Genomic DNA, 15,249 nt, shown 5'->3' with positions numbered 1-15,249 from the left:
TCCGCCTTTATGCAGCTGTATTCAATTGCAGCTATCAACCACTTTTCAATTCCTCACGGATGGTAAATTGCATGAACAGCTCTACTTAAAGATTCTTTGTTTTTCCTGCTTTAGACAACTTTAGGTATCCACTACCTGCTGAGTTCAAATACATTGCTCTGATCTGAATGTGTGTGCTTGACAAACTGCACAGTGGACCTTTTTTTTTTAAACCTTTATCACACATTTTCTTTCTATTAAACACACTCATACACACACTTTCTATTAAACACACTCATACACACACTCTTTCTCATACACAGCAAAACAAGTCAGTTCTCTGAGTACAATCGATTTTATTCACACAACCAGGCAAATAATGATAGTTACATACATTCACTGTTTCGTACCCATCAGTTTAAATATATATATTTGACAGAACAAAAGGAGATGGAATTAGGTTTAGGATTTTTTTTTTAATTTACTTGAATAACAGTAAAACCTGAATTCATCACTGATCAAAGTCTTTGAGGTAATGTAAAGGTTCAAACACATCTAACTGCATGCTCATAACTTGGAACAAGTAAGTTATTCATAAAATTATGCAGAACATTTCTTTCTCTTCTTTTACAATTTCTTGCCATTTTCAGTGAACTGATAAATGTTAATAATAATACATAAAATAGATGTTCACTATCTTGTGATTTTAAACCAAAGGTATTCAGAAACACAATACATATGTAAACTAAACCCCTCTCCAATTACTAACACAGCAGCATGCAAAACAAAGTGTATATAACATATACTGCGTCTTGCCTTGATAGATCACAATCAACCTCAACATGTTTATTTCCTTGTACCCCTCTTTCTTATTCACACGTTAGCCACTTTTGGCTTTGATTAATTTTGCAGAACATAAGAAAAACATCAACCATGATTCATACCGCCCACAACATAACATCATTTTCACAACTACTAAAACCAACCATGACTTGTTTTGGTCCAAAGAGTGACAAGTCAAGCATCTGGCATTGCCATGCACAGAAACACTGGCAGGTGCTTTCAACACAACCAGCATCACATGCAGAGTCCCAAACATGCATACTACAGACTTGTTCAGCACGAACATGCACACAGTTCTCACACATTATCACACAATTATTTGACATCACTCTGCAGTCTATTTCTTCATTGTCTCTGCTGTGGCGAGGGCCTGTGCGACGTTGCCTGACTGAGCAAATTGAATCTCCTGGAAGCGCAGCGAGATACGGTTCACCGACTTCATAAACTTCTCCAGGCAGGTCACCGCACAAGTATTCTGTCAAAAACACAAACACAAAATTAAATTTAAATAATAATCCACATGAAGAACTCAATTCATTTTCTGCCAGGGTCATGCAAAGTTGTTAAAACAGAAACCAACCAAAATTTTAAAGCCGGTAATTTTTTCTGCCATCATAAAAAGCTGCTTCAAAGAAAATCAAAGAAAACATTAGCACATAATATTGACAACCTTTAAAATGTGCACTGATTTAGCCTCAAAAACACAACAGTAATATTGGCAATACTACTGGATCATGGTTAAAGTCTGAAGAAGGCAACTGTCTGTAGAAGTGCAACAGCAATCTGACGAACTGCAGCAACAACCAGCAACACATGGTGTTACATGTACTGTGAAAGTAAGGTGAAGGCTGTCTGCCACGGGGTGATTTGATCATATGTATTGTCATAGGGTTTCCTGTGACCATAACAGATGTTCCCAGTGTAATCTTCAGTATTTTCTTTAATATATTCAGAATACATTTTTTTGGAAATAACTCTGTCAGGATTTGTAAGTGGTGTGACAGGCTAAGAGCCCCTTTTACAAAGTCAAGCTTTTCAAAGCATGGCAAAGCAACTAGCACACTTCTGACCAGCTTTGACATGTCATTGCGAGGAAATCAAGGGGCCGTATGGGGTGTGATTTATTTTAAGGTCTTCTCTAATCGCTGAGTGCTAAAAGTAAAAGTTACAAAAGTATATATTTAACCCTCAACTACTAACAGCCAACACAATTAAAATACCAAGGCAAGCTAGTGCTAGATAGTTATACAGCCCACAGGGAGAGCTATACAGAACAAGTCTACTGGTACCAGGCGACTGCAGTTACATACAGCTCTTCTTAACCACTGTCTATCTGAAGAATGCTTACATCCCTTGGTTTTATTCGGTCTTAGGCCCGAAAAATATAAATTTTTCCCCATTCCCCGACCGACCATATATATTTTCCTCCTAACCCCAGAACTTTTCTTTACCCTTCAAACAAACAAAAATTAATTAAAAATGACAACCCAATTTTGGAGACTTTTCAAGTAAAGTTACTCTTCTCTGACATCCAGGGGACACAGCTTGCACGATTTCCGGCCGATAAAAAGCACATGCACCTCTGTATATAATTTTTAAAAAATGAAATATTTTTAAAAAATAATTTAAAAAAAGTAACCCACTACCAATCGTAATTTGTTTTGCCTTGTCATGTGAAACAGTTTTTTGTTGTGCCTTACCATTATTGGTCTGCCCTCAGATGGTTATGAAGTGCACTTAACCAATTCTATTACGATTCAATTTTGAAAGCAAACTTTTGATTGTCATGACTTGTTTGCCAAGCACCACTCCTGCTCGACCCCAATCATAGGATCCTCATGCAAGACCTACTTACCTCTGAATCCAGGACTTTTCTAGTTGTGAAGTCGTGCACGCAGTGGGTGAAGCACATCTCTGACACTCTGTTGTACTGGGCCAGGAACTCGTAGAACTGGAAAACACAATCAAAACATACATGTATGTGACTTTCATTCCCTGACAGAACTGAAGAGAATAGACAAACTCTGGACTGAAGAGAATAGACAAACTCTGGACTGAAGAGAATAGACAAACTCTGGACTGAAGAGAATAGACAAACTCTGGACTGAAGAGAATAGACAAACTCTGGACTGAAGAGAATAGACAAACTCTGGACTGAAGAGAATAGACAAACTCTGGACTGAAGAGAATGGACAAACTCTGGACTGAAGAGAATAGACAAACTCTGGACTGAAGAGAATAGACAAACTCTGGACTGAAGAGAATGGACAAACTCTGGACTGAAGAGAATGGACAAACTCTGGACTGAAGAGAATGGACAAACTCTGGACTGAAGAGAATGGACAAACTCTGGACTGAAGAGAATAGACAAACTCTGGACTGAAGAGAATAGACAAACTCTGGACTGAAGAGAATAGACAAACTCTGGACTGAAGAGAATGGACAAACTCTGGACTGAAGAGAATAGACAAACTCTGGACTGAAGAGAATAGACAAACTCTGGACTGAAGAGAATGGACAAACTCTGGACTGAAGAGAATGGACAAACTCTGGACTGAAGAGAATAGACAAACTCTGGACTGCCGGGTTTGTGTGGGATGTAAAAGAGTGAATAGTCTTTTAGTGAGGCAAACTTTCCACGTATGCTCCTTTTCCATGTGTTTCAGACACACCCCTTGCGCATGACTGGCCTATAAGGCCTAAAAAAAAAATAGGTGTGGTTACGGAAACCCGACCTACCCTATTTTTAGGGGCCGACCCTATAACTTTTTATTACATTTGTAAAAAAAAAAAAAAAAACACACACAAGAAAACGAGTGCAGAAAACGCCATGAAAGCGAAAGCGCCCGAGTCGCACACTTATTTCCCTGTCAAGTAGGTTTAATTTGTACACATTAGAAAAAATAGTTAAAAAAAAAAAAGTGATTGCCTACCTTCCTACCCTATTTTTTTTGGCTATGTTACCGTAACCACACCTATTTTTTTTTTTTGGCCGAAATACAATGCTACATGGGAACGTTGGATTCAATGAAAGAAAGAGTATATTTACTCACCAGTCACCTTGAGAGGCTAGCATGACGACAGGAACACAGAACAAGAAGGAAATGCACATAAGACTAAGAGAGGAGAAGAAAGACAGTGTTTTGTACCTGCTTTGCTGTAGACTGGGTGTCCAGTTGCATGGCGGGAGGGAGGTTGGACTCCATGGCTGGTTGACTCATTGTGCACTGCTGCAAGCAAGACAAAAAAAAACCATTATATTTGTATGCTAAAAAATTTTTGCTTTCATTTCAGTTAATAACATGAATTTTTGCCATGCTCTCTGGGTCATAGTCATACTGGGTCATGTATCATTGTATGACTGACATCATTATCATAACAAAAATGTAGGTATCTTTTAGACTATTCTGAGCTATTTTTAAAAGTTTCAACTTTCAATTGAGGTCTAACGAATGACATCTCACAACGTGCGTGGTCGTCCTTGGCGGTCAAGAAAGCCGCCGCGATCATTGCGCAGACGACACTTCTAGACCGCCAATATTTTTTGTGCGCATCACGTGCTCCACACAAATCGGCCGGAAACGAAGCATTCAAACCTGGATTCAAGTAATCATTACTTCAAATATATATCGCTCTCGTTACACAACTAAACAATAGTGACATCATTTATTAAACGCAGTGGCTACACTTACGCCGCCCGTAACTTTTCCCTTCTTTGCTTTGATTACGCCACAAAGCATTTCCCTGCCAGGGCCGCGCTCTACTTCCGGTTTGATCCGGTTTGGGCGGCCATTTTAAAGCGTGGGTCGAGTGAGGACAGACGTGTTCAACAGTTCATTAGTAGTGGTTGTGCGTTTCTACCCGTATGCAGGCCGGTTTACTTTAGTCATGGATAGCGGACTTCACAGCGAAGCAGTTTTGACAGTAGGAAGTACGTTCGACTCCTTCGACAGGTTGTAAAAAGTTATCTCGGACTTTGAAACAAACGCGTTCGTCCAGCTCTACGTTCGCATTGCAGTTTGGCGAGTTGGACTATGCCTGCATCAATGGAGGATGAAACCATCTGATGCAAACAACAAACAACCACTACATTTTCCCTCCAATTAACCTGTACGCATATTACACATACGGGAAAAATATAACCCATAGTACATTCAGTACAGTACATCCTAGTACACACCATGGAGGAAATTCCACCACAAATCATACACAAATGATTCCTTGTTTGGAGAAACAAAATAACGGGATGGGTTGAACAAATAACTACTTCACTCCCCACATTCACCTGTACCATTAGTACAGATAAAAATACGGAATAAACCAGTTAAAGGAACAGTGAAATCTATAATCACTGAGAGGATATCTGGAAAATCAACCACCAGTACATACAAGTAGGCCTATGTCCAAACAAGGAACATGAATAATAGTGAGCGTGTTACGACAGTAAAATGGCGTCATGTCGTAACTAGAGAATGTCCGGGTAGGATCACGCCGCGCCGTAATCAAAGTCTGGCCGAGTGACTCTACGACTCGTGGAAAAGGTGTAACTGAAGCCTGCAGTGAGCGGATTACGACAGTAAAATGACGTCATGCCGTAACTATAGAATTTCTTAGTCGAATTACGACTTGAAAAAGGCGTAACAGTAGCCCCTACCTTTATTAAAATACTGAATGGTGTGAACAATTTGGGAGTTATATTATAATTGTAGACAATACGATAGTAACTTCCAAATGACCGTGAAACAGACAATGGTAAACTGAGAGCTTTTAAGCTACTGCCAGTAATCCATGATGGTCCTGTTCTCACTGAAAGAACAAATCTTTGTGCGACCAGTGGAACTTACTTATTTCCACACGTCATCATCTCTATAATAACATAGCATATTATGACCTCCACCTCCCATAGGGATGTTCAAGTTCGTTATCACCTCATGGTGACTGCTGACTTTTTTAAAGTTGTATACAGACACTTTACAATCACATGTATGTATCTCGTCTGTCATTCTGTGTTTTTCGAAATTCTTGGACAACTTTTGTGATCACTCAACTTTTGTTGTCCACTCAGCCTCTATTGAGGCATTCAAGGCGGCGCTGACTACCAGCCGCCGATAAGCGACGTCGCTGCGCACACCCACCCGTCGCGCCAAAGCCAGCAATCTGGATGCTAGCGACGTAACCTACAGATACAGATACAGATACACAGCGCAAAAAGAATGTCAGCAAGGGTGCATTGTGTGTATTCTGATCGACATTTATGGTTGTATCACAAGCCCCTTATTCTTTAGTACGAATATGCGTAGGTCACAAGACACACAGATACCTGGTTGGTCGGTGTCAAAGCAAAACAACAGCACGTGTGTGTAATCGGCGAGTTTCGACTTGTTTTGCAGTCGTAAAGTAGTAGCCAAGGGCAAATGAAAAGACGAACACGATTGGTTTAATTCCTTCAGTCGCAAAAAGGGTTTGAAGACAAAACGGATCAACATTTACGCAAATACCTTTGAAATAGTTCAGAATTAGATGGAAAGGAATTTAGTGTATTCATATTGTTTAAAAGTCATACAGTAGCACAGTTACAATTTTACGTCTCTATATACGATACATTACAGCCAATCAAATAGCGCGTTACATGTATTCGAGTAATTTTGTTTCAAAATGGCGACACAGAGAGGGAAATCTGATCAGACAAGTCCTGATTCTCCTTGTTTTTTTCGTCAAACCCGAAAGTGAATGGTACCCACGGGTGAAAACATAACAGACATGTAAAATATGTGTTACCGAGGTGACCGAGATTCTTCGCAGCTCTCTAGTACGTGCTTTATGCAATGGTAACCATGCATAGGCGTCTGAGAAAGCGAGGTTGTGACTAAGAATAAGATTAAGAATAAGCGAGAGGTTTGTTTTTAGTTTTTGTCTGCAAGCTCGTGAACCGAAGGATACATCATGTCACAAAACAGCATGCTCGAACTTCTGTCAGTAACAAGCAATGCTGTCAAGGCGCTAGACAGAACAAGCAGTTCTAAGTCATCGGGCAGTGGCGGAGGAACTCCAGGAGAACAATGGAATGAGAATGTTGAGAACCAACCCCCAGCAGTATCACAAGATGTGCACGACAACAGTAAATCGAGTGCTGACAGTGGTGTTGGTAAGACAGCCACACACTCCATCCCGACAAGTGACAGAAGAAAGAGACAAACTCACAGGGAAGCACATGATTCTGATGACAGCACAACTGCCAGTGATGTGCTAATTCCATCCACCCTTGCAGAGGCTCCTGGAAATATGAACAAGCCGTCAAGTTTAAACGCTAGTGCTTCATCTCAAGGTTCAGGGTGCATTGAACTTGATAACTTTAATGTTGCTACTGCGAAAAAGGTAAAAGTTTCAAAAAAGCAGCTGAGGGAAATTGTGTCACCTCGTGACTCATTCGACAGCCAGCACGGACAGGCCTTACCCACAGCTGTAGCAGCCCATAAAGACAGATCTTCTGATGAGCGTAGACTTAACACAAACAACAACTTCACTGCAGAAAAGATGACGGGGGTTAAGCACAAACCAGAAAATGGAAAAGTTGCAAACAATCTTCCTGGAAAAGTTGTGCAAGGTGTAACAAAACATTTCAGTGGTAGTGACAAGAGCTTCCCTGGACAAAGGAAGACTCTGAACCAAGGGCTGGATAGCAGTGCATCGGTGTACACAGTGGAGCGCCACGGAGGGGGCGGCAAGCAGACAACCACCAAAGATTTTCCACCTGATGTGGAGCAGCTGGGCAGAAAGTCAGCAAGAGACACCAAACAGAGCTCTGCTTCTGGCCAGCTTCCCTACAAAGTTTCACGGCATGATGGTCCTGTGAAAGAACAAATCTTTGTGCAACCAGAGGAACCAATGGAATCAGAAGACTGGGATGGTGAGTCTGAAAGCTTGATTTTAGAATAATAATGCATGGTTTTTTACTTAATGTACAGGGCTACTGTTATACATGATGCTGATTGGTTTATTACGACCATGATGCATGAGTGAACAAAACAAAGTTGGAATTCAGCAAACAAAACAATTGCTGACAATGGTGTGAATAAACAAGTAGTGTTTACTAGTAATTGTGCAGAATTTTAACAAGTTTTGATTTTGTACAGATTTTATGAGTGCAGTGTTATTGTTCAGATAGAGTGTTCTGAGATGTAGCTAACATTACACATGTGAATGTTTGACTAAGAATGCGTTTGTTACTAATATTAATAATTGTATTATCGATTTCATTGTTAGGCCAAAAAGAAAAATATGTCTGTTTCCGGTAACCCGACCGACCCTATTTTCAAGCGCCGACCCTAAAGTTTTTTTTTGCTTTTCGCACACACACAAAAATAAAATATGAAGTCACTTGAGTATACTTTATTTAGTTTCAATATATCTAGGTAAAAAACCTTGTGCTAAATAATTGTAAGTAAACTAAGGAAGCGTTTAAAAAAAACAAAAAACGTAAAAAGACGTTAACAAAACGTAAGAAAAAAGGTTTAAAAAAAAATTAAAATTAAAATAAAAAACGACCGACCGACCCTATTTTTTTGGGCGATGTTACCGGAAACAGACATATTTTTCTTTTTGGCCTTTAATGTTGAGTACAGTTCTTTGTTCAACAGTGTATGTCACTATGTGTGTGTGTGCGTTTGTGTGTGTGTGTATGTGTAATGGTTGGTTGGTTGGGTTTTTGTTTGTTTTGTTGTATCATAATTCATACCCATTGTTGAAGACCTTGTTTTAAAGCAGCGTGTTCGTGTTGTTTTCAGACGGGTGCAGTGTGACGTCCAGCCAGCCAGAGATCCTGACAGTGACCGAGAGAGTAGTGAACATATCATCCCAGGCCCTGATGATGTCTGACTACGAGGACTCAGCGTCACAGGGCAGTGCGATGGAGACTGTGTCTGCGGCCAACAAACCCCAGTCCTTTCCTAGAGCAAAGGTAGCTGTCTAAGGAAGTATCATGCTGACATTAGAAAAGAAACAATTATGCTGCTTACTTTTGTAAGGTGCTGCCGTTCTTTCTTAAAAAAATTATAAACAAAGGGACGTTAGCAGTCAAAAGCATACAACATGGGCAAGAAGAGCAAGTTTGGTTTATGTATTTGTGACCCTCCACCACGAAATGAGTCGCATGTCACCTCGCGCGGTTCTGCGCTAGGCTTGATATAAGTCCGGAGAGTGTCTGGTAACAGTGTGAGGGTCACCTTAGTCACAGGCTTATAACTCAAACAGTTTTCGCTCTTTTCTAAAACGGTTTTCACCACTGGATAGAACATAAAAAACTCTTTAGGAAAATGTAAATATATGAAAATCATGCAAAGGTGACAACTGACATGTGACTCATTTCGTGGTGGAGGGTCACATTTTATTAACACTATTCAAGGAAAAAGGCTTTTGGGGAGAGGTTGGCAACATGTGTGTAAACCCTTTGGTGTGTACAATATCATTTCTTTTTGCACCTTATCCTGATGGGTTTTGCACACCAGTGTTACTGTTGTGCACCTTTTTCTTCATAATGTAATGCATACATGTACTAATTTCCAGTGTCATGTGAAAACATAGTGATATTGCTTATAACATCAGTTAAAAGTGTATGTAATGTTTTCCAGGTGGTTAAAATGTTTGGTTTGCTATTTTGATGATTCTGTATGTCTGTGTTTCACTTTCAGCCCACAGGTGGGGGCCTGAGGCAGGGGGCACTGATGCAAGGTCCGGCGATGCCCAAGGCAGGGAAAGGGGACGAGGTTCAAATCTCCAAGTTCTCTCTCACCGGCAAGCAGCGGGAAGTCAGGGACGCTCTGGCCAAGAGGTGTGCTTTAATTATACATGTAACCATTCTGGTCTAGAGGAATGAAGCAGGGAAGTGTTTTAAAGGGTTAATTTTTCATTAGTGCTGTGTTTTCAGATGGGAAAAGCACAATGCTGAAATTCGAAACCATGCAAAATGGAATTGTTTTTTCTGCATTTTTGTTTTGTTAGCACAATGCTCTAAATCAAAACGGTATTAACTCAAAATTTCTTTTCTGCTTTTGTGTTTTGGTAACATTGTAGTACAAAAGCAGTGTTTCAGAATGTGAAAAAAAACGTTCTTATTTTCAAATTCATAATCGAACATGCTCCGAGTCCGAATGGAAAATTGACATTCCTCCTCTTTGTGCAGGGGAGGCCAGTCCAAGCCAGTGAAGAGAGTGGTCCACCCTAAGGTTGTCCACAGCAGTGCCAGCAGTGTGAGTGACGACGGCTTCAACAAGAACAACAACATGGAAACTGACGGAGGGGGTCGTGTGGGCAACGTGGAGTCCATCACGGCCGCTGTGGCCGCTTCTGCTGCTGTGGCCGCCACTCAGCCGTTCCTCAAGGTACTGACTGGCAGTTAGGGTTGTTGAAAGCCCATCATCTTATAAGCTATCCAAACACCTGGCCAAATATAGTCCAACTGGTCTGAGAGGACGTTAAATGCAAAGACTGTATTTTCGGGACTACAAGGCGCTTTGTTGTAAAAGGTTCAACCCCCACTTTTAAGGTTAAAGTGAGAAAAATCCATACAATAGGCATTTCCGATATATTGGCCGCACGTGAAAAGTAGAATACAGAGTGGAAATACTATTGCCCCACAGGTGCAGTGAGTTTTCACATATGAGACCGCCGCCTTTGATGTCCGAGAGGAAACTTTGCCAGGGTCATAGTAACAGAAACATGAGAGGGAGTGTTATGTTTTTCTGTATAGCAATGTGGGTACATGTGTACTCGGCTTTAGCCATACACAAAGTGATACCAGTCAATGCAGCGAAGGGGTTAAATTTGAGGAATAAAGTTGCGTCTTATTGTCCCGAAAGTACGGTAGTCAGTCAGTCCTCATTGTCTCTGTTGACGCCCTTTTGCAACCGCTTGCCTCCCTTTACAAAATAAACATAGAGCATCATCACACCAAAAAACTATTACATTTTACTAATCAAGAGAGAATTCTGGTATGAAAATCATTTTTGTGAAATGACATCAGTGCCTTGGTGATTGGTCTATGTGTTAGTGGTGTCAGCATTATCTTAGTCGCGCTGGATGTTTGTACTGTTTGATTTTGCTTTCCAAAATATAAAATGAACGGGAGAATAGGGGCATTCATCAAGTTAAGGCAACTCTAACTGTGAGATTGATGGAGTGTGGAGCAAAAAAGCTACGAAGGTACTGGTTCGGTAAGCGACGAGTCGACAGCAGACCCCCATATGCTCAAGAATTCATGAGTAATTGTAGAAATAAAACTTTTGCAGTTTTGTCCCCATTTGACAGATAGCACCTTTAAGGCAGATGATAAAGCACCTGACCACAAATTCTGTATTTTGGGTCCAGCAAACTTTTTTATTAACTTTTTTTTTAATCTTTCAGCTTTCTTTTTCTATTGGCTTACTTCTTTTGTTTCGATCTGTTTTTTACAGTCAAAAGCTTTTGAATGATGTATGGAAGTTTGAATTAATCAAAGGTTTGCACGATTATAGAGTATTTTTCTTCCCCTGCACAGATGCAGCAGGACATGGAGAGCAAGATGCAGTCGCTGCTGGGTGAGATGGATCGAGTGCAGAAACAGGTGCAGGTGACGGGGGTTGCAGGGCCCAGCACTCAGTCAGACTCAGACTCACGCCTTCACCAACTAGAAGAGCAGGTGAAGGAACTGACAGAGCGCCGTCTGATGCACCTAGAGACTCTGCAGAGCCAGCAGATGGAAGTTCAGGTAGGAAAAGACAAAGAAAAGAGAGAGAGTGTGTGTGTGTGTGTGTGTGTGTGTGTGTGTGTGTGTGTGTGTGTGTGTGTGTGTGTGTGTGTGTGTGTGTGTGTGTTCATTGCATGTGCTGCTGTTGGGTTTCAATAAGAAGAGCAAGAAGCCATTTGGTGCTGTTGTGTCTAATTGATTTGTGAACGGGAGAAGAAATCTTTGTGTTTTGTATGTTTTCAAACTAATAACAGAAACGTTGAGAGTAACAGAGTTGTGTCTTACAGCCATCCTGCTCTCATTTCAGGCTCAACTGCTGTCAATGTCACGCAACATGTCTCACAGTTATCAACATCCACCCCCCACCACCCACAGCCACCCCACCTACTTCTCCACCACGTCCCTCGTCCAACCCCCTGGACCCAGCAAGGCCGCCTACAACCGAGCGCTGATCGAGCGAGAGCTGATGAGGGGGAGACTGCAGGGGTCCAAGAGTGGGGGAAACACGAAGGGGAGTGGGGGGAAGAGCAAGGAGGTGGAGGAATCTGTGTACGACACCCCCAATCCTCGCAGCAAACCTCCGCGCCCCGCTGAATTTAGTGGAGCTAAAGGTAAGGCTGTGCTCTTTTGTTTTCAATTTTTATTTTAATAATGGTGAGAGCTCTCACTCGCAGTCACTATTATTCTTCCAAAGTTTTGTAACGTAAAGTTTATTTACAAAGGTGTAGGGACCGGCACGGTTGGCATAGTGGTAAGGCGTCCGCCCCGTGATCGGGAGGTCGTGGGTTCGAACCCCGGCCGGGTCATACCTAAGACTTTAAAATTGGCAATCTAGTGGCTGCTCCGCCTGGCGTCTGGCATTATGGGGTTAGTGCTAGGACTGGTTGGTCCGGTGTCAGAATAATGTGACTGGGTGAGACATGAAGCCTGTGCTGCGACTTCTGTCTTGTGTGTGGCGCACGTGATATGTCAAAGCAGCACCGCCCTGATATGGCCCTTCGTGGTCGGCTGGGCGTTAAGCAAACAAACAAACAAACAAACAAACAAATGTGTAGTCGTCAATTGTATGTGCATTCATGTGCAGTATTGTTCTCAGACACAGAGGAAAATGAGTCAGTTGAACCTGGATTCAAAATATTATATATCGGTCAAAAAGTCCTGGCCAGAAAAATTGTGTCTTGGGTCAGAACAATGCTCCAGATCAAAAAAGTGCATGCGTAAATGACCGAAGACCGAGGCCTCGGAACAACACTGCATGTGACTAAGCTGTGAGCTGGAATTCTGGCAAGTTGATAGACATTCAAAGGGAATTGTGCTGAAGGGAAAAAAACAATCTGAAGAAAGTGGACAAAAATTGTAACATTTTGCACAGAGAAAATGTGAGCACACTATGCACAGATGCTTCATAGACGAATTCCTGAAATAACTCTTGTCGGGGTTGTATGGGTTTTGACAGAGTATGTTCCCTTGCTTTACTCGGACAAACATCACAATCAGGTTTCCTCTCGCTAGTGACTGGCCTGTAATGTCACCTGGGAACATTTCACAAATGGGAAGAAACTGACATTACGTAAGCGTGCTGGGTATCGACTATCAGAATCGCACTTTCCCCAAGAGCAACGCATAATGTTTGGGCCGATTTTTCTCCTCTCTCTTTGCTTGCTCACTTCGAGCAAGTGTTGTCCGGAGCAAGCGGAAGTTGAAATTTGTATCCGCGCTTCAAGCGGCATAACTCTGCCAAACGGTCATGTAGCAGTGACAGAGTTATTTTAAAAAAATCATCTATTTCACAATGCTCCATAGGTACCACTATAGCAGCTCACAATGTGCATGTGTGTTTATTGTGTGGTACCACTATAGCAGCTCACAATGTGCATGTGTGTTTATTGTGTGGTACCACTATAGCAGCTCACAATGTGCATGTGTGTTTGTTGTGTGGTACCACTATAGCAGCTCACAATGTGCATGTGTGTTTATTGTGTGGTACCACAATAGCAGCTCACAATGTGCATGTGTGTTTATTGTGTGGTACCACAATAGCAGCTCACAATGTGCATGTGTGTTTGTTGTGTGGTACAGTAAAACCTGTCTCTAAAGGACACCCTTGGGGTATGGTAATGGTGTCCCTATTAGACAGGTGTCCTTTCTTCACAGGTGGAGGGGCCGGGGCAATATTTTACAAAGAGCACGTAAAATGTACAAGACACTTTTTGTCAATCCTGGAGTATGTATTTATTTTTCAACACAAAACTTCTTCGATCTTGCAGAACAAAACCACTCCCATACCACGTTGTTCAGGTCTTCATATTGCGTTTTCCGACGTTTCACAGTTGTTTGGTCGCTTCGTGCCCCTGACTCCCACTCCTTCATCACGTCTTCTTTTTCCGATTTGATCCTCGCGATCTGTGTTTTACCACATCCCATCTCCTTCGCCACATCTCGGCATGATTGGCCGCTATCTATTTTTTTCAAGGCAGCGACACGCTGCTCTAAAGTCAACGCTTTTCTTTTTCCTGCTGGAGATTCCATTTTCAAACACAGTACTGTTGCTTTTGGTTGTGACTGTATCCACAATGCGGAAAAGCGAAAGTGAGTGAGCGAAGCGAAAGTGAGTGAGCGAAAGTGAGTCTCCATCTAAACAAGCCACTGATTGGTCAGAAAAGGGACAGGACAACCAATCAACAACCATTTGTGCTACGGCTGCCGAGCACTGACCTGAATAACAGTCGAGTTTTTGAAGTTGCGTTTTCATGTACGTAGTGTCCGTTTGTGACAGTGTTTACACTTCCTACGGTCCGAAAAATCGCGTCCGCGTCCGTAAGTGGCAGGTGTCCGTCCGTTAAAGGTTAGTTATTGTTGAAATCGTGTTCGTTCCATGATAAACTGTCCGTATGTAACAGGTGGCCGTTACAACAAGGGTCCGCTAGACTCAGGTTTTGCTGTACCACAATAGCAGCTCACAATGTGCATGTGTGTTTATTGTGTTGTACCACAATAGCAGCTCACAATGTGCATGTGTGTTTATTGTGTGCCAGGCGGGTTCCTGCAGGAGATCCTGGCGGCCGAGCCTTCCCCTCAGCTGAACACCACCTTCAAGCTGCCGCACGGCCACACTCCCCCCACAAAGATCAGCAGGAACAGGTACGACGCTCCTTGCTTTCTCTGTGTGTAAAAAGACAAAACAGTACTGTACTTGCATGGGAACGAGGAAGACAAAGCAAACAACAGTTACGTTTCGACCACTAAGGTCTTCAGGCACATTAGTAAAGCAGACAAAAAACCCAAGACAGGCGATAGAACAGAAAGAAGAACTACAGATAAACGATTCACACTGTTCCATTCACAAACTTGGTTCCCACGTAAGTACATTATTTGTTGGTCTTTTTATTTATCGCTCTCACGCGCAGTCAGCATGGTTCTTCTGCTTCTGTGTGTGTTGAGAAACACAGTCAAACTTGCACTGGCCACCACCACTTGATAAAAAAAGAAAAAAGAATCCCCAATGAGGTTTTTTTCTATATAATTCACCTTTCCATAGCGACCCCCTGTTGTAATTTAATGACCACTTTTGGTCGGTCCCTTTGATGGTTGTCACAGACAGGTTTGACTGTTGTATATTTCCTGTGTACATCATGTAAACCTACGTGTATACCATCATCTAGACCACCACAGACCCGGCCATCAAGCTCTCTATGTACACATCCACC

At 42.0% G+C, this 15,249-nt stretch overlaps 2 protein-coding genes across 3 annotated transcripts in view; one reads left to right on the top strand and one right to left on the bottom strand.

Annotated features, from left to right (window-relative positions):
* Window positions 1–315: 315 nt before the first annotated feature.
* LOC138952167 (mitochondrial import inner membrane translocase subunit Tim9-like) lies at window positions 316–6,247 on the bottom strand. 2 transcript variants are annotated; one of them, XM_070323765.1, is made up of 4 exons: window positions 6,143–6,247; window positions 3,972–4,052; window positions 2,678–2,773; window positions 316–1,297 (listed from the first exon to the last, which is right to left on the bottom strand). In XM_070323765.1, the coding sequence occupies exons 2-4, from the start codon at window positions 4,041–4,043 to the stop codon at window positions 1,160–1,162; spliced, it is 306 nt and encodes a 101-aa protein (XP_070179866.1). In that variant the 5' UTR covers window positions 4,044–4,052; window positions 6,143–6,247; the 3' UTR covers window positions 316–1,159. The 2 variants fall into 2 exon arrangements, with proteins under 2 accessions (XP_070179866.1, XP_070179867.1); XM_070323766.1 differs by lacking the exon at window positions 6,143–6,247 and adding an exon at window positions 5,871–6,018.
* Window positions 6,248–6,477: 230 nt separating this feature from the next.
* Window positions 6,478–15,249, top strand: part of LOC138952180 (TALPID3 protein-like) — a 102,873-nt gene continuing 94,101 nt past the window's right edge. The window contains exons 1-7 of the mRNA XM_070323779.1: window positions 6,478–7,729; window positions 8,607–8,779; window positions 9,510–9,649; window positions 10,001–10,199; window positions 11,354–11,563; window positions 11,850–12,153; window positions 14,578–14,683. Coding sequence (XP_070179880.1) covers window positions 6,766–7,729; window positions 8,607–8,779; window positions 9,510–9,649; window positions 10,001–10,199; window positions 11,354–11,563; window positions 11,850–12,153; window positions 14,578–14,683 — 2,096 coding nt within the window. The 5' untranslated portion in view covers window positions 6,478–6,765. The remainder of the gene's footprint in view (window positions 7,730–8,606; window positions 8,780–9,509; window positions 9,650–10,000; window positions 10,200–11,353; window positions 11,564–11,849; window positions 12,154–14,577; window positions 14,684–15,249) is intronic.

The sequence above is a fragment of the Littorina saxatilis genome, linkage group LG17, assembly GCF_037325665.1.
Source record: "Littorina saxatilis isolate snail1 linkage group LG17, US_GU_Lsax_2.0, whole genome shotgun sequence".
Lineage (NCBI taxonomy): Eukaryota > Metazoa > Mollusca > Gastropoda > Littorinimorpha > Littorinidae > Littorina > Littorina saxatilis.
This window is presented reverse-complemented; position numbering and strand designations above follow the sequence as displayed.

What these genes read in the sequence shown, in the direction of transcription:
- LOC138952167 (XM_070323765.1), bottom strand. Translation starts at nt 4,043, where the DNA reads ATGAGTCAACCAGCCATGGAGTCCAACCTCCCTCCCGCCATGCAACTG. An exon ending in CCCAGTCTACAGCAAAGCAG is followed by an intron (nt 2,774 to 3,971) that starts GTACAAAACACT and finishes TGTGTTTTCCAG; the next exon opens with TTCTACGAGTTCCTGGCCCA. An exon ending in GAAAAGTCCTGGATTCAGAG is followed by an intron (nt 1,298 to 2,677) that starts GTAAGTAGGTCT and finishes TGTTTTTGACAG; the next exon opens with AATACTTGTGCGGTGACCTG.